The sequence below is a fragment of the Lottia gigantea genome (assembly GCF_000327385.1).
Source record: "Lottia gigantea unplaced genomic scaffold LOTGIsca_87, whole genome shotgun sequence".
NCBI classification, from domain to species: Eukaryota; Metazoa; Mollusca; class Gastropoda; family Lottiidae; genus Lottia; species Lottia gigantea.
Window position 1 is genome coordinate 492,336 of NW_008710867.1, and position 24,169 is coordinate 516,504.

Consider the following 24,169-nt stretch of genomic DNA (forward strand, 5'->3'; position numbering starts at 1 on the left):
CCCCCCCCCCCCCCCCCCCCCCCTAAAATGGCATTTATGTGGACCACACACGACACCAACCTCCTTCCCACCCCCACTGACGTCATCATCTGGTCCTATCGTTCTGGAGTTGTAGGAAAGTGTATCGGAATAGTTGTGTCCCCAATGCACAAATTAGTGCGGGAAGACAGTGTGTTCCCAAATATAAGTATATATGGGCTGTTCGCTCAATCCGGTGGCCATTGTGACCCACCCCCAGCCCCAAAGTCAATGAAATACTGGCTCAATCCATTTGCATCATAACTTGTCTAGCAACCACGCGAAAAAGGTCACTATTTGCGGCCGACATGGCCTAAAATATGTCCAAGCGTCTAGACAGTTGACCAATGTAAATAGACCAAGTAGAATTGTTTACAAGCAGATTGTTGTTTGTTTGTTTTTGACCGTTTCTTTAGGTAACTATTTCCCCTCAATAACAACCTCACTGCAATCCGAGTCGTCAGGTGTCCCTTCTCTTATATTTTTAAGCAAGTTGTGAAAATTAGGAAATGATCGAACATGTATATGTCACCTAGTTGCATGATTAAGGCATATGTGGTATATGCTCTCGTATGAAGCCCTAATATCATTACACGTTTAATATTGAACACGAAACATGTACTATGGGTAATGGGTACCTGAAGTAATTCAACGATCCTATTACCATCTTGGATCAATTGTGGTCATGGTTGGCAGTTCTCATGTAAATCGTTTTTGAATGGGGCGTCTAAATGTATCCAAACTAGCTAGCCAGGATCATAAACTGTGGTTAAATATGACCTTTATTGTATTGTCAAGCCATTATGCGTGGTCTCATATTTCGATGACCAAGCCAACCCCTCTTTATTCTTGTCTATTACAGATGTAACCTGGTGATTAAGCTCTGAAGCGTCAGTATGAAGATACCAGCTATATATTCCAAGTTGGAGTGTCGTGAAAAATATCATCGAAATTGAAAAGATGTTCGGATGTAAGTCTTATTTATGGTAGTACACTTTTAATGCTGCTGTGTGGATGTGTGTTCTGGTCTAGAAGCTTGCGAGCTTACGACAGACCGGAGAAATGTAAGTAATGCTTCAAACGGATGGAGAGTACTCTATCTCCGTTTGCAACGCATGTATGTTGCAGTTGTTTTCTGCGATATTCTGCGACCAACGGGCCGGTGCCATTACGATTAAGAAATGTAAACAAATTATGGCGGAAATATACGATGATATCAATTGATTCTTCAGATGTTGTAGACGCGTGTTTGGACGTAATACTTCATCATTATAACATATAGTTTGATGAAGGGGTGGTCCTCTAGACCCCCAGTTTATTGCTATATAGTAAGTAACATGGGAAATATCTAATTTTTTGGGAGTATCCAACTTGAAAACTGAAATGACCCAGGATATTATGAAGTATTGTATAAAGAAACCTGGCAGGTGACCACGAGATTGTGGTCTTGTTAAGAAAATTTAAAAACACTATTACCCTCTAGGACAGGTGGGCACGATGGGTTTGTTGACTTAAGGAACCAGAGTAGGGCTAGGGACAATACCCAGAAAGTTCTGTCGTTAGAACCGAACAATACCTTTTGGTGTTGAGGTAACTAGCTAACAATGCGTTGTAAAACGTAAGTCGTTTTAAGCTCCTTAGAACCCACGACTGAGAAACGCCAAGAACGCTGTTGTTTTCAAACAAAAATCTTCTTGCGGATGGCTGCAGATGGCTAAAAGTAGTAAAAGACGAGAAGGATACGTCTGTGGTACAATGCGGTTAGGGATCATCGATACGTCAGAAAGAGGAAGAAGCTAAATTGTATCCGCATCATGACCGGACGGTATCGCGTGTGTTCCCGCATCGGCCAATCAACCAAGTCCTACCGCACCTTTATTTTGAATGCAACAGTCGTTAGCATGCGGCAACTCGATGCGGTTTCCGTCAAGTTATAAGTTGATTAAGAGCTGGTTTGGAACACCAGCTTAGAAGTTAAAACTAACGGAACGGAACATGACCAGCAATCAGCTGTGGTTTGCTTTTGCTTAATGTAGCTTTTGAACAACGCTTGTATGTGTCCCTTTAAACGATGTTCTTTACAAAGCCGCCAACCGCTGAGAAAGTGACACAAAGCCAATTGCGGAAGCCGCTATTGTTGGACAACTGTAGAGTGGCTGAACAACAAGGTGACATTATAGATCTATTCAACTTTTCATAACTTTATTCAATTGACATCCTTCACTGATTCCTTTATATTCATAGACTTTTCATCATTTTAATTGGTCAACCATGTCTGGACGCAACACTTGTAGCCAATGGGAAACTAACTGGAAAGTCCTAAAGTACAATATTTTATTTGCTCTTTACAAAAATGTGATTTGCTACTCCAATTACATATGTCGTAAACAACCAATCAGATATCAGTATTTTATAACGATTCCGAAACCAGTTTATCCTATTGACATAGCGAATATGTAACCCAATTGTTCCATTACCATACCATGTCCGGATGACGAGATTCTTTTTACGGCGTTGACCACTTTTTCAATTATATTCCCTGATACACAGGGGATCCCATCCGTCGTCAATATCGCGCACCGATTGGTCGGTCTTGAACCAATCGTCGTTTTTTGGGAGTATACCAAATCTCGGTGCCAAGTTTTGGTGGTGACTGTTTTATTTTGGAAACTTTTGAAAGACGAGGAATATCTGTCTCTGTCAAGGGCCGATATATATACCAGAAGTTGGAAGGAATATTATAAAAAGATCGATGCCTATAGACGAGAAAAAGGGTAAGCATAGCTTTACTTCAGCAAAATATTGATGTTTCTTAGATACTTTTCCATGTTGCCATAATAAATAAAAATAAATAAATAAATAAATAAATAAATAAATAAATAAATAAATAAATAAATAATTAAATAATTAAATAAATAATTAAATAATTAAATAAATAATTAAATAATTAAATAAATGAATAAATAAATAATTAAATAATTAAATAAATAAATAAATAATTAAATAAATAAATAAATTGATGAATATTGAATAAATAAATAAATAAATTGATGACGTAAGACATGTTTTTGATAAATTAACGAAAATTTAGTCAACAGTTGCAAATTGCTTGAATATGACAAATGGTATTGTTTTGAATGTCTAGACGGAGCTTTGGGAAAATCATTTTTGTCTCAATTAACCAAAACAGTAGACACATTTATTTCAATTAAAATTGACCGCTGTCCAGTCCAAAGATGTTGACTTCCATTGACCATTGAATTATACTTCTGCTTAGTATCACACATAAATCGGTGGTCTTGTTTTCAGCCTTCTTCAATTTAAAAAGCTGGAATACAGTTCAGCAAGTGGCGTTTCTACGGGAGACGTATTTCCATATCTCTGGAGTAGAATCAAGAAAGAAGATCATCTACTGCCAGAGAATTGTCGTCCAGTAAACTTATTATGACATGAGCCCTTTATAATTATAAAGAAAATAGAAGTCTTAAATAAAAATTGGAAAATAGAAAGATATTGAAATTCGAACATTTCTACTAAAAGTTTGGGATAAAAAACAAAAAAAATATTCAAAAATTCAAATTCAACCGCAGGTGGCTTTTAAATATTCCAGAGGTGGACGAAATTTGACCGTTACCCTAGATGATGACATGGCGTTACTTGGACACATCTGTCAGAGCCAGTCGATGAGAAAGCTTGGCCGTATAGTTATGTGATGTGAAATAATCTGGGAAATGTTGGACATAGATTTAAAAAGAATGTACCCCCATATTCTGACAGAAATGTGAGCTCTTCCGCTCCAAGTGGTTGAATTTCACACAAGATGTTCATGTCCATGGCAGATAAGATCATATTTCATTAACTCCTTCCTTAAAGCAATCGCTTTGCTTTTTTGAATTATTTTTTTTATCTTGTAAATCTCTCCAGGTTTAAGTATTTTTTTTTTATCAAATTGATGTATTCTAATGCTGAAATCCATATTCTCAACTTGTGACCTGTACCAGGAGTCTAATAAAAGAAAAATGACCTTTAATCAACGACAGGCAAAGCTAATTTGCAATTTGAATAATTCAATTAACTATTTAGAATAATTCAATTATAAATCCTCTTGATATACATAATTGACTAGAAAGTAGAACATATTTTAACTCTCCACGTAGGTTCGGTACTTAGATTTGCAAAATAAAACATTGTTATACATGTTAAAACATTTTATTAAGATAAAAAATAAAACATTTTATTATGTAAGAACTGCTAAATGAATCTCTTGATTTATAAGATTTACAAAATGAAGCATTTTTATACTTATGTTTAATATAAAACATTTTATTTTATTAACATTAAGATAAAACATTTATTAACATTAATATAAAACATTTTGTTTTATTAACATTAAGATAAAACATTTTATTTTATTAACATTAAGATTGAACATTTATTAACATTAAGATAAAACATTTATTAAGATTAATATAAAACATTTATTAAGATTAATATAAAACATTTTGTTTGATTAAGATTAAGATAAAACATTTTGTTTGATTAAGATTAAGATAAAACATTTTGTTTTATTAAGATTAATATAAAACATTTTGTTTTATTAAGATTAAGATAAAACATTTATCAAGATTAATATAAAACATTTTGTTTTATTAACATTAAGATAAAACATTTTATTTTATTAACATTAAGATAAAACATTTATTAAGATTAATATAAAACATTTTATTTTATTAACATTAAGATAAAACATTTATTAAGATTAATATAAAACATTTTGTTTTATTAACATTAAGATAAAACATTTTATTTTATTAACATTAAGATAAAACATTTATTAAGATTAATATAAAACATTTTGTTTTATTAACATTAAGATAAAACATTTTATTTTATTAACATTAAGATAAAACATTTATTAAGATTAATATAAAACATTTTATTTTATTAACATTAAGATAAAACATTTATTAAGATTAATATAAAACATTTTGTTTTATTAACATTAAGATAAAACATTTATTAAGATTAATATAAAACATTTTGTTTTATTAACATTAAGATAAAACATTTTGTTTTATTAAGATTAATATAAAACATTTTGTTTTATTAACATTAAGATAAAACATTTTGTTTTATTAAGATTAAGATGAAACTGTCTGAACTGATAAATGAATTTGAAATTTTAAGGGATTTTGAAAATGAAACATTTAATTAAATTATATTTGCGAAATGGAACATTTTGTTATTAAGAACTATGAATTTTAAAATTTTAAAGAAATTGCAAAATAAAATATTTTATTTATTAAGAGTTTCTTGATTAAACTTTCTAATTTTAGTACAGGTATCTCGAGTCTGAATGATCTAATTATATATATTTTTAGAAATTTCAAATGATTGGTAGACGGAGTACCTGATAGTTATGTAAGGAAATGTATACACTCCTTAATTATACAGTGTTCACATAAAAGATTTGAAACGCTTGTACTTCGACAACGAAACCTCGAATTATAAACGTGCGCCAATAAGGACCACTATTCAACGAGATGAAAGGGGCAAGAAAACACGTTAAAATGGGGTCATAAATAAAGAAAAGAAAAAAGTTTATTAGAAAGAAGAAAGGTCACAAAGAAAGTTGTCCTGACATAAGCTTATTAGTTGGACATGTGTTTCTCTTCTTTCTTATGGTAGCCAACATCAACCAGGTTTTTCATTAAGTTGAAGACGTACCGACAACGGTGGAGTAACTTTGCCGATATATCTACATTTTGATAAGGCGTCTCTCGTACGTGCATCTGTCTGTACTAATCATGCAGAGATTCAGTTTGTTCTGCGGATAGTTAGATGCCCTTCCGCTCTTGGATTAAGAGTCCTTCGTACGTGCATCTGTCTGTACTATCATAGATTTGATTTGTTCTGTGCTAGATGTACTCCTGTTCTTTGATGAAGCGCCCTTCGTACGTGCATTAGTATATCTTTACTAATGAAGATCCAAAGATTAAATTTGTTCTCTGAATTGCTAGATGCACCTACTACTCTCTTCGTACGTGCATCTTTCTGCATCTTCACTATCTTAAGATGCAACTTGTTCTGTGAATTACTATATTCAACCAACTCCTCTTTGATGAAGCGTTCTTCGTACGTGCATAATTATGTATGTACTATCATAGATTCTTGGACTGCTAGATGCACCCCTGCCCTTTGGTGAAGCACCCTTCTTCGTACGTGCATCTTTGTGCGCTAATCAATATCTTAAAAAGCAACTTGTTCTGTGTATTGCTATATGCACCTCAATCCTCTTTGATGAAGCACCCATCGTACGTGCATGTGTCTGTACTGCCATAGATTCAATTTGATCTTGGACTGCTAATATGAGCTCCTTTCTGCACTAAGAAAATTTTTCTATGTATTATTCACGAAATGGCTATTGAAACCTCTGTGCACTGATCAAGCTGCATGTGGTCTATTAATTTGTGAAACTCTACAACGACAATGTGAATGCTGTCACACGTATCCCCTGGTTATTTCCAAAGAACTGGACTCTTCGTGGCTTTCTTAAAACGTGGTCTGTTGGGCGGAATACATCCTCCGGCTATTGCTTCATTTTAAACAGCCAAACAATCGGGGTCAAAAAAGGATAAGGTCAGTAACAACCCCTTGTAGTTTTAAAACTTTAAACGTGTGTATAGCACCAGGGCTCCTTCTTTCAATATCATCTTAAGGACCGAATGTTACGGGAGAGCCGTTGTTCAATCGAGTTTTCTGATCTTGACACGTGTTTCAGATATAAATTCTAGATACGCCCCTGTTTACGTCTGCTGGTTAACAATTGAAGAAGTATGAACAATGTATGAACATTTTTAAAAGCATAGTACCAGTCGAATGAAGTTATTGCATTCGATACACCGCTTCTCGACAACGGAACTCGAACAATCCTTCAACATACTTGAATGAATATCACCTATAAAGAATGAATGTGTCCATAGAAGATTTAACACTGAGCACGCGTCACTGAAGGCCCCACATTGTCCCTTTAAAACTGGGAAATTGAAAGAGGGTTGGATTACTTCTTAAGAGGTTTGGGCACAAATTTATGGCCAAGAATAATGAGTATCCACCCCCTTTGAACATTTTTAATTGTACGATGGAAAACGTTCGTTCGTCACAATTTAAAAAAAAAGGTTTTCCTTTGCCTTTCATAGATGTACACGGTGCCATAAAAACTATAAAGCAGAATCTCTGTATATTAAACTAACCAAAAGAAATATATAAACCAAGTACTAACTATCCGGTCTGAAGCCCGAAATCCAAACAGCATACTGGTAAAACATTGGTAACAACTAATGGACTTTCACGAGTGGAAGTATATCAATTATAAATAAGTATTTCATAATGAAAAATAAGTTTTAAAGATAATACATTTTAAGCCTTAAACCTAAAATAAAAATTCGTGAGTAATTCGCATTTTCACATGAACACCATTAAAGATTAGGGTGATTGGAAGTAACAAGTTACTATTCAATAAAAGGCACTGACACAGGTTTAATTAGGGTTATTAAAGTTTGAATTCAGCTAATCTAGGTTTAATCTAATCTAATGTCCGTCTACCGTTATTTGACCCGATTTGACCTGGCATACCTCAATGTAATAGTTTAGCAGGTGCGTGCATGTAGACTTTCACTGTTATATTGATTAACCTGGCTACCATGTCCCGAGATGACCTGGACCGTCTGGTCATCTGACCTGCATCTTAACACCAGATGTGTCAATCAAAGCATGTCCTCGAATGACCAGACAATATATCAGACCTGCTGCAATGACCATTAAGTAGATTATTAACGGCTATCCAGACCAATTGAGCTAAGTAATTAGGAAGGAAATTGTCAAACTGCCAAACAAATGTGGCCGCGAAAACATGTTCAGTTTATTTCTCGTGGACGAAGAATTTTAACTGAACAAAATTAATTGTAAGATCGTAAAAAAAGGGACTAATTAGAAAGAGAACAAAACAGACTTATTAAATTGGAACAGATCGAGAAACATAGACCAAATCTGACTGATCCGTGATATTCGCTTTCTTAATTCATTTTGCCAAATCAGGATGAGATATAGCATGACTATAAAAATTTCAAGAGTGCCTCGTCTGATCCCTTAAAATATTCAACTGAACATTTGAAATTCAACAGTCTCGTGAGCAATTGTCGTAACGCTGATTTGTAGACAGGTGGTATTTTCTTGGGCTATTTTGACCCCCTGGTCCGCTGCGGTTTGACCACAGCAGCTGATGTGAACTTCAGACCGAGATGATTGGACCCTGGGGGATCTTTGATACCACTGAGTTGTTTTCCCACTCAATCTCTGGGTTATTAAAGAGCACAATAAGCCATGGCTGTCTTGAAGACGCGAGCGGTCATTTATAACTCTTTGTTGCGCCATCTCGAGTAACCCCAGATAACCCTGCGTAACAAAGGCTACCCTAGGGGACGCTGACAGGTCAAATCTCAACAATGACCCTTCAAAAATATCCTTTTTGTAAGAATCACCTGTAAGGACTAAAGGGGACAACGATAACAGCGTTGCTATCGAGACGAGGATATTGAAGTGGACTTTATTTTTCATTCAAACATGTATAAAATATCATATACATTTGAATAGGGATTAGAAAAATGTTTGCACGAGATCTAATTCTTTTTGTATTAAATCTAAAGGCCTACTCCATTCATTTATACATGTATTTTTTTTTTATTTAATATATTTAATTATTTTTTTTTTATTTAATATAATTAATTATTTTTTTTTTATTTGATATAATTAATTATTTTTTTTCATTTTAATTTAATTTTTAAATAATTTATTTTAATTTAATTTTTAAATAATTCATTTTAATTTAATTTTTAAATAATTTATTTTTTTTATTAAATTAATTATTTTAGTTTAATTTTTTGAATAAATAAATTTACATTTTATTATTTATTTATTCATTTATTTAACTCACATCTTTGTTTGCTTCAATTACTTATATTCACTTATCTATATGGGTACCTCAACCAATATTTCAAATTATACCCTTATCGTTGTAAATGTAATTTGACTCACTTGAACAATATAATGACATGTACTATATGGATATATTTACGAGAACCGAGGCTTATCGTTTGAATAAAAACCAATTAGACCGAATCATATTTTGTCCCATATTGCGATGTCCAGTCAAAATGTTAACAATGGAATCGGTCAGTTAAAACAAATTGATGACCAGGGACGCCATAATGATAATACATGTCTATTTTCAAGTCATTTTGAATTTATTACATATATATATAGAGAGTCCATTCAGATACGAATTAGTTTTATATTCGATACGGGTTCAGTAAATTCGTAAGGGACAGGTTCAGTAGATGGTCTCTTACATTGCGTTCGTCGGACACTAATCAGTGGTCCCGTCACTGAGAAAAATCTGTATAATCCGACATCTACTCATCTTAATCACTTATCGCCAATTAGATTATTGCTTATTTTATTGATAATCGGTATCAAATCACGTGTATTGGTAGTTACATGATCAGTTTTAAGAGTTCGAGAGAGATTAATAGTAGTTATCCCCAATGGCTATTGCAAAACTTAAGCTTTGTTTTGATGTGTACATTAAATATCCTTTTTAATTTCAAATATTCAAAACACGTCCCTAAACAACTCATAAAATATAATTTATAAAATAAAAGATATAATGTTTATGAATAAAAGATATAATGTTTATGAATAAAAGATATAATGTTTATAAAATAAAAATTATGTTTATAAATAAAAGGTATGGTGTTTATAAATAAAAGATATGTCGTTTATAAAATAAAAAGATATAATGTTTATAAATTAAAGAGATAATGGTCATAAACTATAAGGTTTAATGTTTATATAATAAAGATATAATATTTATAAATAAATGTTGTTTGTAAAATAAAAAGACCAACTCTATTATATTCGAGATAAAAAGCTAAAGCTCAAATATAAATTAGATATAATGTTTATAAATTAAGATATAAATTTTATAAATCGAACATTGTTTCTTAAAATTCAGAAATAGCTTCTGGTGAAAATAAAAGTACGTGGTTATTAAAAACAAGACGAACTGATACACGAAAGATATATATACATGTATATTGATTGACAGATAGTAGTTTATTTATAGATTTACGACTGTTAATTAGAATTCAGCAGTGGTTTACATGGCGCCTATAGTACTTGTAGCTGCCTCGGGCCCTCCTATTTTCAGCATATTTGATGAATGAAGTCAACTGAAATGTTTCTGGTTCGTTGGCTAAAGGGTACGTTAAGAGATATACCAATAATAAAATATTATGGTTTTGTGTAGAGGGGTATGTCTATTCTTTCGACTGATCTTTCGGCAATAGAGCATGAAACAGAGATGACAAGATTCTCCCCACGATTTGCTACTCCGGTCCCTGCATGACATTTGTCCATAAAGAAGATTTTCATAGTAATTCATAGTAATATTGCCCCTTGAGCGAGATTCCAAGTTGAAATACCAATCGCTCAGTGGTATCGTCGGCACCGAAAGTTATTCCAAGTTGGAGTATCCAGAACAGAGCCGCAAGCAATCAACGTGCGACGAACACACGTCACGTCTTGCTTAGTATCTTTTTTCTGAAATTATCCACCAATGAGCGCTTTGAAAGTGCCTTCACACCATAGCGATCATCAGTTGAGTATGGTTACGATTACGAACAGCGGTTATAAGTTTAGAACGCAACTCCCGTGCAACTGAGATGCGTTTGGAACGCATGACCACTTTCATTATTAGCAACCATACCCAACTGGTAATCGATTATTGTGAGGTCACCTTCAATGATCTATTGGGTCATCATAATATTTAGTGATTGATCGACATCATGGGCCCTATCTCATATAGATAATAATGAAATATACACACTGACAATCTACTTTCGATTGACCTACGCCTGATAACTGATAGTCTGGTCCGTTCAGGACATGTGCTATCTTTCGGACTTATTGTCATAATTTTACAGGCCAGGGCAGCTGGTATCGATGATGTCACGTACACATCAGATATGTTTAGGCCTTCTGGTGATAGTCAACCGACGTATACCCACATTTCTGGTGATGCAGTGGCCATATGCCTAAGTACCACTTCAATGGGGTTGTCATTTGCTCATTGTAAGAAAGGATAGGCATTCTGGTGGTCGTCAGCCGGCATGTACCGTCATGTATCGACAATCGTGGTTCTACAGCACAACTCCAATCAAGACAACACTTGTTTATTGTAGGGGGACGGTCATTCTGGTGGTCGTCAACGTTGGCAGTGCCCCAATGTTCCTTCTATGTATATCGCCACAGCATCACTTCATCATGGAGTATGGAAGGATAGACCCTGTGTTCGTCAGCCGACATGTACCATCATGTACCAACAGTCATAGTTCTGCACACTCAGTCAGCATATCACGATCAATTATTAATTCTTTTGTATGGTTTGACATTATCCATTTGTGATTTGCCTCGTGGAGAAATCGATTCCCGATGGCAAATAAAGAATCCTGACTGAGTTCCTTGTCATGCTGCTGAAATGAGCCAAGGACCATCCAGTGCAGTTTTGTACTGTTTCGACAATCGAAAATAAGTTGCGGTACATAAGAGTATCATGTATAATATATATACATAACTGACTCTATAGTATACGGGAGTACATTATTTCGAGTAACCTTATCTACAAAGAACACTAGAAGGCGGGTCGATAGTTCCTGACCTTACAACACCATTCCGCTTCAAATTAATGTTCCCATTTTTCAAAATCTCGAGGTCTACATTTTTATTACATCTCTTCTTTTGTGTCCAGAAACTTCGAGTGGCAACTCATCCCTGATGCTGAAGACGAATCTAACCATCAGCAATTTGATAGGTCACCGTCTTATCTAACAACCAATCAAAGTCAATTGTTCTGATTCCGTGTTGTTTGTTGGTCGTTCTTACCACCAAAAACACGTAATCGATAGCACTGGTCTTCAGCCTTGGTTTTACACTGAATCTGTTTTTCTCAAGATAGCAGACGACCTCAAACTAGCCAGCGATTGGACGGTCAGTGAGGCAAAGTAGGTCAGCAGCGCGCGCTCATATTTAGGTCACTGGGACTATGTGGTAAGGAGCGAGCCGACTTTAGCGGCATGGACAAATGTAATTTTCAGGAAATTTCGCTGTCGCATGCCTGCTGATACAAATGAGGAATTAAAACAAGGTTAGTGGTAGAATATTTTTGGACATGTCGTCTTTCTGATGGTAGGGTTTGGTAAGCCGGATATCAGCTGTCTTGGGTGAAAAACGGCCGATATTGAGTCAGGGCGGTTGGTCGAATATGTAATCTAATGTATACCGAGCAGGTCGTTATATTACATGTATTTTCGTAAGAGCTGGAGAAGGCAGGTCAAATCCTGAAAACGGACATTCCGGGACGGCTTCCCGGTCCTGATCAACCTAATTCGGCCCTTTGGAATTTGTACACCACGTTGTCAATGTGTACATGTACCGTTTGAAAATTTCGGGCCTCTTGCGCTCTTTTCTGGGGCAGTTAAATGTTGAGGCGTACTGACATTTTTTGTGCAATAGAGGAGGTCATATGACCCGAATTGAAACTCGACAATGGACGAGGGCTTCTCGTGTCGAGATTTTGACCTGAAGAATTTTTGAAAATGAAAATTCGAATCCAATTTAGTTCGACATGACCTGAAAGGTGGATTGAAAAAAAGCATATTGTTGAAACATGGAGGCTGGATTGACATGTTTAAGCAAATAACTTGGCATCGATTTTTTTTTAGTTCATTGCTAAACAGATCAAAATAATGCGTTTCTAGCTCTCTAGCCTAACTCTCTCGGACATGATTTAATCATAAATAACTGGCGAGCGGTCCATTTTTAATATCAAGTGGAGAAATATGTATAACTATTGCGTTAGAGGGTATGAATCGATAACCTATCCATTGGAGTATATTATTATATATGTGTGTATGTAAAAGACTTCGAGTCGATAATGAAACACATGACCGACTTTATCAACCTGAATAAAATCTCATAAATAGGACCACTGCCTTTATTCAATATGAGATAATGTTATAAAAGTGGGGATTTTTTTTATCTTCTTGAAATTAGGTGAGGCTCTCATATTTTTATTACATTTTTTAAAGAAATTTATTTGGTGTTATTTTACAATTGTGTTTTTTATATACTTTTTTTCTATTTTTTAATTTGAAGATTTTTTTTTCTTAGGTATAATATATATTTATTTTTCAATATTATAAAAATGGATTGATTGATTCAAAAAATTGAAATTAAATAACATATTTAATCAGCACTGAAATTTGACAAAATTACAAAAGTGATTTTTATGAAACCATTGATATAAAAAAATATTGACACCCTATTAAATATTTTAGTACTTATCCATAATGTTAGAAGTGGCAGATCTTTGGAAGTGTCTTGTTGTACCACTTGCATCAATAGTTCACTGATTCTATTGTAGTGTCTTGTACCACTTCCACCAGTAGTTCACTGGTTCTATTGTAGTGTCTTGTACCACTTCCACCAGTAGTTCACTGGTTCTATTGTAGTGTCTTGTACCACTTCCACCAATAGATCACTGATTCTATTGTAGTGTCTTGTACCACTTCTACCAATAGTTCACTGGTTCTATTGTAGCATCTTGTACCACTTCTACCAATAGTTCACTGGTTCTATTGTAGTGTCTTGTACAACTTCCACCAATAGTTCACTGGTTCTATTGTAGTGTCTTGTACCACTTCCACCAGTAGTTCACTGGTTCTATTGTAGTGTCTTGTACCACTTCCACCAATAGATCACTGATTCTATTGTAGTGTAATCTTGTACCACTTCCACCAATAGATCACTGATTCTATTGTAGTGTCTTGTACCACTTCCACCAATAGATCACTGATTCTATTGTAGTGTCTTGTACCACTTCCACCAATAGATCACTGATTCTATTGTAGTGTCTTGTACCACTTCCATCAATAGTTCACTGATTCTATTGTAGTGTCTTGTACCACTTCCACCAATAGATCACTGATTCTATTGTAGTGTCTTGTACCACTTCCATCAATAGTTCACTGATTCTATTGTAGTGTCTTGTACCACTTCCACCAATAGATCACTGATTCTATTGTAGTGTCTTGTACCACTTCCACCAATAGATCACTGATTCTATTGTAGTGTAATCTTGTACCACTTCCACCAATAGATCACAGATTCTATTGTAGTGTCTTAGTGTACCACTTCCACCAATAGATCACAGATTCTATTGTAGTGTCTTAGTGTACCACTAACACCAATAGTTCACTGGTTCTATTGTAGTGTCTTGGTGTACCACTTCCACCAATAGTTCACTGGTTCTATTGTAGTGTCTTGTACCACTTCTACCAATAGATCATTGGTTCCATTGTATTGTCCTCTTGTACCACTTCCACCAATAGTTCACTGGTTCTATTGTAGTGTCATCTTGTACCACTTCCACCAATAGTTCACTGGTTCTATTGTAGTGTCTTGGTGTACCACTTCTACCAATAGATCATTGGTTCTATTGTAATGTCTTGTACCACTTCCACCAGTAGTTCACTGGTTCTATTGTAGTGTCTTGTACCACTTCTACCAATAGTTCACTGGTTCTATTGTAGTGTCTTGGTGTACCACTTCCACCAATAGTTCACTGGTTCTATTGTAATGTCTTGTACCACTTCTACCAATAGTTCACTGGTTCTATTGTATTGTCCTCTTGTACCACTTCCACCAATAGTTCACTGGTTCTATTGTAGTGTCCTCTTGTACCACTTCCATCAATAGTTCACTGGTTCTATTGTATTGTCCTCTTGTACCACTTCCACCAATAGTTCACTGGTTCTATTGTAGTGTCTTGTACCACTTCCACCAGTAGTTCACTGGTTCTATTGTAGTGTCTTGTACCACTTCTACCAATAGATCATTGGTTCCATTGTATTGTCATCTTGTACCACTTCCATCAATAGTTCACTGGTTCTATTGTACTGTCTTGTACCACTTCCACCAATAGTTCATTGGTTCTATTGTAGTGTCTTGTACCACTTCCACCAGTAGATCATTGGTTCTATTGTATTGTCATCTTGTACCACTTCCACCAATAGTTCACTGGTTCTATTGTAGTGTCTTGTACCACTTCCACCAATAGTCCACTGGTTCTATTGTAGTGTCTTGTACCACTTCCACCAATAGTTCACTGGTTCTATTGTAATGTCCTCTTGTACCACTTATACCAATAGTTCACTGGTTCTATTGTATTGTCCTCTTGTACCACTTCCACCAATAGTTCACTGATTCTATTGTATTGTCCTCTTGTACCACTTCCACCAATAGTTCACTGATTCTACTGTATTGTCATCTTGTACCACTTCCATCAATAGTTCACTGATTCTATTGTATTGTCCTCTTGTACCACTTCCACCAATAGTTCACTGATTCTATTGTATTGTCCTCTTGTACCACCTCCATCAATAGTTCACTGGTTCTATTGTATTGTCCTCTTGTACCACTTCCACCAATAGTTCACTGGTTCTATTGTAGTGTCTTGTACCACTTCCACCAGTAGTTCACTGGTTTTATTGTAGTGTCTTGGTGTACCACTTCCACCAATAGTTCACTGGTTCTATTGTAGTGTCTTGTACCACTTCCACCAATAGTTCACTGATTCTATTGTATTGTCCTCTTGTACCACTTCCACCAATAGTTCACTGGTTCTATTGTAGTGTCTTGGTGTACCACTTCTACCAATAGTTCACTGGTTCTATTGTAGTGTCTTGTACCACTTCCACCAATAGTTCACTGGTTCTATTGTAATGTCTTGTACCACTTCCACCAGTAGTTCACTGGTTCTATTGTAGTGTCTTGTACCACTTCCACCAATAGTTCACTGGTTCTATTGTAGTGTCTTGTACCACTTCCACCAATAGTTCACTGGTTCCATTGTATTGTCCTCTTGTACAGCAAGCCCCTGATGACTTTCTTCAGTATCAGTATCTTTTTCTTGCAATAGGTGGGTTTTTTGGGGGTCAAAATAAGCAAGTATTTGTAAAAGCCCAGTTTGATTCAATTATCATTGATGTCTTTCAAACAATTTTATTTTATTTTTCAATGAATTATTTTATTGCTAATGAAGGATTTGATTTAAGACATTAACTTTTAACATTAACATTAACCCTTCCTAGAATGAATTTGAAAAAAAATTTTGTGAAGAAAATATCAATTGTTTTGTTTTAACTAGTGCAAAAAATGATAATTATATATAAAATAAGTCTGTTGTTGTTTAGCAATAAATTTAACCTCAACTGTCCTGAAGCTTATAAATACTGCGCTGTAGTCAGCTATTGAAAGGTGAAGGTTGCTTTATTTATATTTGAACAGTTAACACACCTACATGTAAGTGTGGAACTAAGTACAGGCAGTTGGAAGACAAATCAATGAAATTCCTCAGAGAGCGGCAGTTAACTATTGATTTTTAAACATTCAAATTATTGTTGCCTTTGACTTCCTGGTTTTCAAAATAGTAATAAAAAAAGGCCATTGAATAGATGAATGCATTGCTCTTCTTCATCAATGTTATTGCCCTTCTTCATCAATGTTATTGTTATTCTTCTTCATCAATGTCATTGCCCTTCTTCATCAATGTTATTGTTATTCTTCTTCATCAATGTCATTGCCCTTCTTCATCAATGTTATTGTTATTCTTCTTCATCAATGTCATTGCCCTTCTTCATCAATGTTATTGTTATTCTTCTTCATCAATGTCATTGCCCTTCTTCATCAATGTTATTGTTATTCTTCTTCATCAATGTCATTGCCCTTCTTCATCAATGTTATTGTTATTCTTCTTCATCAATGTCATTGCCCTTCTTCATCAATGTTATTGGCGTTCTTCATCATTGTTATTGGCGTTCTTCATTAATGTCATAGCCATTCTTCATCAATGTTATTGTTATTCTTCTTCATCAATGTCATTGTTATTCTTCTTCATCAATGTCATTGCCCTTCTTCATCAATGTTATTGCCCTTCTTCATCAATGTTATTGCCCTTCTTCATCAATGTTATTGTTATTCTTCTTCATCAATGTCATTGCCCTTCTTCATCAATGTTATTGTTATTCTTCTTCATCAATGTCATTGCCCTTCTTCATCAATGTTATTGTTATTCTTCTTCATCAATGTCATTGCCCTTCTTCATCAATGTTATTGTTATTCTTCTTCATCAATGTCATTGCCCTTCTTCATCAATGTTACAGACCTTCTTCATCAATGTTATAGCCCTTCTTCACCAATGGCACTGCTTCCATCCACTGGCAATTATGCAGGGTGTTGTGACTTAGAAACCCAGTTGAAAATTTAAGCACAAAAACACCAAAGGTTGAATTGTCAATGATGCATTGGGAGCTGAAAATCTCAAGGTTGTACAACTGTTACGCCCCATTGTTTGGATGTCATGACCCACAACCCCCTGTAGCTTGTTTTTTTTTATTATCCAGTACTGAAATACTAACATGTGTATAATTGAAATAACTTTCAGAGCCTTGACATTAGTTGCTAATACATGTAATGACATTATGATAATACCATTACCCAAGAAGCAATGGGCTTTTGACCTAGTTTGTGGCTAAAAATATCTTGAGCTTCAGGTTATGTATTGCTAATATACTTGGTTTGGTTATTAAATATTGACGTTGACCTATTTCCTATGATTAGATTCATCAGTAAATATAATGATATATAACATGTTGGCAATGATAATTATGATAACTGTATGTTATTAGCCTAGAGGATCTTGTAAAAAAGCGATGCCTCGTTTCCTTTCCATATTCAAAGACTTGCATGCAATGGAATTTAAGTTCCACTAAGATATATGTAAAGAATGAACAAGGCTTACTTTTTTATGACATAAATGGAAACACCAGGAATGATTTAAACCAAAACTGATATATCTGTGTACAAAAGGATAAAGAAATTAAACATAATACTTGTTATACTAAAAGTTCTTGCAATTTAATAGAGATAAATTTTTTTAAAAAGTTGAAAAAAAAATGAACTTTATTCTTACTTTCATGTTTAACTTGAATGTCATGTTTCAATTTAAGAAGGATACTCGTATGAGAATTTCAACCATAAAGTGGTATCAGGTATCCAGGATGTGGAATGTGAGGAAATACAGTGACTGTATGATAATGTCACTAAGTATATGGTATATTTAGCAGTTTATAACAATAGACCTATATCAGTATTGATTTTAGTTCATATACCATGATTAACCGAGTTTTAAAAGCTAATACCATCCTGACTCAATGCAGGTCACCTATTTTTTTATTAATCTGCTCTAGTCATTAAGCCAGCATGTTGTCTTTGGTCATCACGCGATCACATCTACTGACTTACTGGTCTTGTCTGGTCAGCTAATAGAGTATTGATTAGTTTCAGCTAGCTACCGAGCTTGGACATTTCCCACATACCACTAATTATTAAATGAAATGAAAAGTATTATGTATCTAATGAAATGAAATGAATTTGAAATGAAATGATTTTTAAAATAATGTATGAAATGAATTGAGGTATGAAATAAAATGAAATGAATTGATGTGTTGGAATTGGAAACGAATGATGTGCCAAAATGAAATAAAATGAATTTACAAAATGAAATGAATTTACGAAATGAATTTACGAAATGAAATGAATTTACCAAATGAAATGAATTTATAAAATGAAATGAATTTATAAAATGAAATGATTTATGAAATAAAATGAAACGCAATTTATGAAATGAAATGAATTTATGAAATGAAATGAATTTATGAAATGAAATGAATTTATAAACTGAAATGAATTTACGAAATGAAATGAAGGCATCTCTGGGTATAATAGAAATAGTCCACAGAAATTGGTCGGAATTGGACCGGTGGTCATTGAAAATATACTCTTGTATCACTGATGTTGCTTGTGGTCAATGTCCACTCGACAGGCTATTGATTAACCAGTCATCTTGACATGACAACATGCCTATTAGACTGGTTTACTTCCTTTCTTAATTATACATCACCACAGGCGATTGATTAGATATCACTCACAATCAGGGCTGTTGATTCACCTGTGTGGGCCAATCATGTCTGAGTACTGTTATTGTTGCTGTAGGACAACAGCTAAAATAATTCAGCACACTTTTATACATACCTTCCTAAATGCAATCATGCACAGTTTGTCACCGATGTTTATCACAAATTGGTCGTGCTACAATACACACTGTGCCTTGCCACTTAACAAGATCTAGATCGTGAATCAGGACAGCTTTTGTCTGTTATTTCCTAATTTGGTCCTGCAGGTTTTATGGATATTCTCAGTAGAAAGCCTTCGCGTTGCTTAAATATCATGCTCAGTGTTCAAAGGGTGACATAGTGAAAGCCAAGTCACATTGTGGTTTCTGGTACCAGTGGTCCCAAATTCTGACTGAACAAAAACTGATACCAAATCTTTTCAAGAATTAAAATTAATTGGCAGCCATATTTAAAAACTGATTTAGTGAAGTTCAAGGTTGTATTGATTTTTTATATAACAATTGGAAATAGGTTAGTCATTGTTCTGAATAGATGATTTGAATGGTATAACACACATTAGGCATATAATATAGAAACATTGTATTGACATTATTTTCAATGCAAGCAAATTAAAATAAATTTTGGCATATATAGCCTTCAGAAAGGCAAAAGAATCGGCACTTCTGAAAAAACTGACTGTAAAGAGGATTTCTAAATTTTGTATGTATATTGGGGACACTAATAGCATCAATTTTCCTGGTTGCAAATTACTATCAGACAATTCCGTTCAAACTCGACGTTTTATAACGCCACGTCCTTATGTGATAATGTATATTTTGCGATTCGTGACATCATCAAACACTTAGTTTTAGTGGAATTGCAGGAATCACAGACGTCTGATTTAAGACCTAGTGCGTAGAAAATCCATAGACAAGACATGCTATAAATAGACTTAATCATCTTGTTTACTATATAATAACCTAGAATCCTGGATAAAAAATCCTTCTTTTGTGATTGGTTGAAGTATGATTCTCATTTTTAAAAAGAGATAAAGTCGTCAAAATTTATTGATTAATATAATAAAACTAACTAAAGTTAAAATCTATTTTAGTAAAAGAAAAAAAGAAAGAACTATATTTGATAAGAATAACAACTTAGGTTCATAATGATAAGAATAACAACTTAGGTTCATAATGATAAGAATAACAACTTAGGTTCATAATGATAAGAATAACAACTTAGGTTCATAATGATAAGAATAACAACTTAGGTTCATAATGATAAGAATAACAACTTAGGTTCATAATGATAAGAATAACAACTTAGGTTCATAATGATAAGAATAACAACTTAGGTTCATAATGATAAGAATAACAACTTAGGTTCAAAATGATAAGAATAACAACTTAGGTTCATAATGATAAGAATAACAACTTAGGTTCATAATGATAAGAATAACAACTTAGGTTCATAATTAAGGATCTTTTCTACCAGCTGGTCCTTGACCAAACCCCACGGCATAGATCTTTCTCGGATTATCCATACCTATTTACATAATCTGAAGTTTAATTTACAAGAATAAAGCTCTTGGTCCTAGGCCTAGATCGAAAGTAGGCTATCCAAACCATTATATGAAATTGGCCAATGAAATTAATGGAAGAGGAAAATGATGCGTTAAGTTAATTTTGTACAATAAAGCTCCTGAAATGCGAAAATAGAATACTTTCACCATTATGAAAACAATTTTTTTTTTCAATCGTGTTAGAGCATTGTTACCTCTATTTTTTCAAATTGTTATAATGGTATGAAATATTGATAAATTTTAATTATATTCTACAATTGATATCATTCATGTTATCAATGTTCCATTCAAAATGCCAGGCCATTTAACATTAGAATGACCACAATTGAAAAGGAGATGTCATGTTTTTATCCTGCCACATTATAGTGTTATCTTTTCTATCTTTATTTTTATGCTTTCTGATATTCCATAAAATTTCAAAATAATCCAACAGATACCTGATCTTTGTTCCAAACAAGTGACTAATTCTCTGCCTTTGCTGTCTTTCCAGATATGGAAGAAACACCCACAACAGAAGCAGAAACAAACGGATTCAAAGAGACACCCCCCGTCAAACTACCATCTACCTCAGGAGCTAGACCACATCGATGTGAGGTGTGCCAGAGATGTTTTCGGGAGGTAGCCACACTGAGAAAGCATGAGCAGCTTCATCGTGCAGACAGACCGTATGTCTGTACCACTTGTGGCAAATCTTTTCTCTGGTCCTCCAATTTAAAAGTTCATGAACGTGTTCACACAGGTTAGCTTGCTTTTCCACTTTTATTTCGAGATATTTTCATCGCTCTCTCAAAGATTACTGTATACTATTGTCTTAGGGAGAGTATGCACCAATTGACTTTGAAATATATATATTATAGCAAATTTAAGACAATAGCTATGCTTCAAATTCAGTTTTTTTATACAGTATAATTGCAAATATAATGTGCACCCTTTTTACCCACAAGTAAAACTAGAAAATATTGTCACCATAAAAATTACACATCCTCTCTGTACCCAAAAACCACAACAAGTTGGCAGACACCGTATTTGTCTAATATCTCAAGCAACATTTTCATTCCATTTTCAGGGGAAAGGCCTTACAAATGTAAAATCTGCCATAGATGTTTCACCCAATCAAATGATCTGCGACGGCACGAGAGGAATGTTCACATGAGAGGAAAATTATGCGGGTACAAAGCTCAGGGTAGAACAAACAGCCAAGTCAATCTTGCCACTTACCAAGCATTTGCCATGCAGCAGAGAGCAATGCTTCAACAAGCTCTGACCTACGAGAGTATGCGAATGCAGCAGAGTGGAGCAGGCATACAGAGTCACGTATTTCACCCTCACATTCAGGAACCTCCGCTTCGTGGATATCCGCTTCCAATCACCAAGGAAGAGAACCTACTTACTACCTCACATACTCAAAGAAAACCTGACAGTCCGATAAAACTGGAACAGGTCACGCCACCTAGTACACCTCTAGAAGCTGGAGAGCGTCGCCACGAGAAACGTTGTTTATCTACCTCATCTGATGGATTACAAAGTCCTCATTCATCAAACTATAGTCACGGTGAGTAGCCATTTTGAAAGGGTATCTGTATATGAGCTATAGATTATTCAAGGAAGTGTTATTTTCTGAAATATTTATTTTTTCAAAAGATAAACTTAGATTCATTAGGATCCTTTCTACCAGCTGTTCCATGACCATACCTCATTGATTTTCTCAGATTGTCTGTTCATGTTATATCTTTGATGAAAACAATCTTCCCAGTAGCCTCCATTTCATGTCCCAAATTATGTTTTTTCAGGTCGTCTGATTCATTCAGCACCAATTTTGATGTCTACGGGTTTCGAGGGCAAACATCCATACTCACATGAACCAATGATGATGCGACGTCCGAGCTACTCGCCACCAGAAAGTTCAACCAATAATCATCCAGGGATCCCACTTCCTGCTCCGCCTCGCCAGGATTACCTTCACGATCGTTATCAACACGAAATTACGAAGACTCCTGAAGATGAGGGTCCGGATACAGTGATGGACTTGAGCGTGGCGAAGACACCAAGCGCCGCATCAGAAGAAGGTCGTCATTCGCCCTTTCGTCGCTCGATCACGACACCTAAGACACCTGGTGACGATTCAGAATGCGAAGGGAAACGTGACGTTACTACTACCTCAGCTTCTCCCACGGCAGATAGCGGCATTCATCATTGTCAGCACTGCAACATCTTTTTCTACGATTTCACCATGTTCAACCTGCACAAGAGTCTGCATTCACCTTACGAAGAGAATCCCTTTCGATGCCCATCTTGTGCTAAGCATTGCCAGGATCGTATTGAGTTTATGTTTCATACGGTTTGGCATGTGAAATACCCTCACACCATACCCAACTACCATACTTTCAGAGATGAGTATGTGGCTTGAGGTTGGTTAATGGTAAGTTATTCAGCATTTGTGCAATCTACTAGCTTTAATCGTAGCTTTAAGAGGATTTTTCTTAGTCTTTGTATGAGTATCAGTTATATTTCTGTTCTGTTCTGGTCAAATTTTTTTAAATCAGAGGATCCAAAGTAGGATATTTGGATTGGTGCAATTGGAAGCTTGGCCTAAGAGGGTACCTGTTGCAGATTCAAGGACTAGAAACAGTCTTAACATGAGAAATTTGAATCATAAATGTATTTAAAAATGGGGTATAGCTGACTAGTAAGCATACAGGGCTTGGCATGATTTCTCTCAAAGAGTCTTGAGCTGCTGACGAAACTGTCCAATCTATTAAGTCCTTTTGCTGGTGACTACCAACTAGCCAACTAGTTGATATTTCATTGGTATTTCAGATGCTGATTTCTGCTATGAAGTAGATATAGAACAATATCCCAACGGAGATTAGAAAGAAAGCTCTAGGAGTGAGAACAACATCCAATCAGACGTGGAACTACACCAGACGTGAAGAACGATATCTACAAAACAGGAGTACAGACTTCGACAAAATTTCACGATTGCAAGATGATGCACAACAACGATCAACTTTTTCTATGAATACATGATGCTCATCGACAAGTAACTTATTTCATGAAAAAGATGGGTGTCAACAATGGACAAAATTGCATGAACACCAGCTGATGCTCAGCAACGAAATTTCAATGATTATGGTGATGCTCATCAATATTTCAAGATTTTTGTCGAAGCCTGATGGAGTGTGGAACAACAAACAAGGCAATATATCAAAAAGGGTGATTCCAGAAAGGTGGTGCAAGATTTTGATGGACAGAATTGGTTTGTTACTTTTCCTGCATCCTTGTGGCTAGTTTAAGTATGTAGTTCAGCCATCTTGTGCCCTTCCTCCAGCTCAATCGGCCTTGAATATTGCCCCACCCCTCCCCTAATCAAGCAGCTAAACTGCAGCATTACTAAAGATTTCATTATACTAGTCATAGAACCAGAACTGACCTCAAAAAG

General features: G+C 34.9%; 2 protein-coding genes across 2 annotated transcripts; both read left to right on the forward strand.

The window, feature by feature from the left end:
* Positions 1 to 16,649: 16,649 nt before the first annotated feature.
* On the forward strand, positions 16,650 to 17,441 carry LOTGIDRAFT_133949 (hypothetical protein; the record flags this gene model as incomplete). The annotated part of the gene is made up of 1 exon (XM_009067879.1): positions 16,650 to 17,441. The coding sequence occupies one exon, from the start codon at positions 16,650 to 16,652 to the stop codon at positions 17,439 to 17,441; it is 792 nt and encodes a 263-aa protein (XP_009066127.1).
* A 3,781-nt stretch (positions 17,442 to 21,222) lies between these two features.
* On the forward strand, positions 21,223 to 23,137 carry LOTGIDRAFT_133765 (hypothetical protein; the record flags this gene model as incomplete). The annotated part of the gene is made up of 3 exons (XM_009067880.1): positions 21,223 to 21,469; positions 21,797 to 21,899; positions 22,912 to 23,137. The coding sequence occupies 3 exons, from the start codon at positions 21,223 to 21,225 to the stop codon at positions 23,135 to 23,137; spliced, it is 576 nt and encodes a 191-aa protein (XP_009066128.1).
* Positions 23,138 to 24,169: the final 1,032 nt, after the last annotated feature.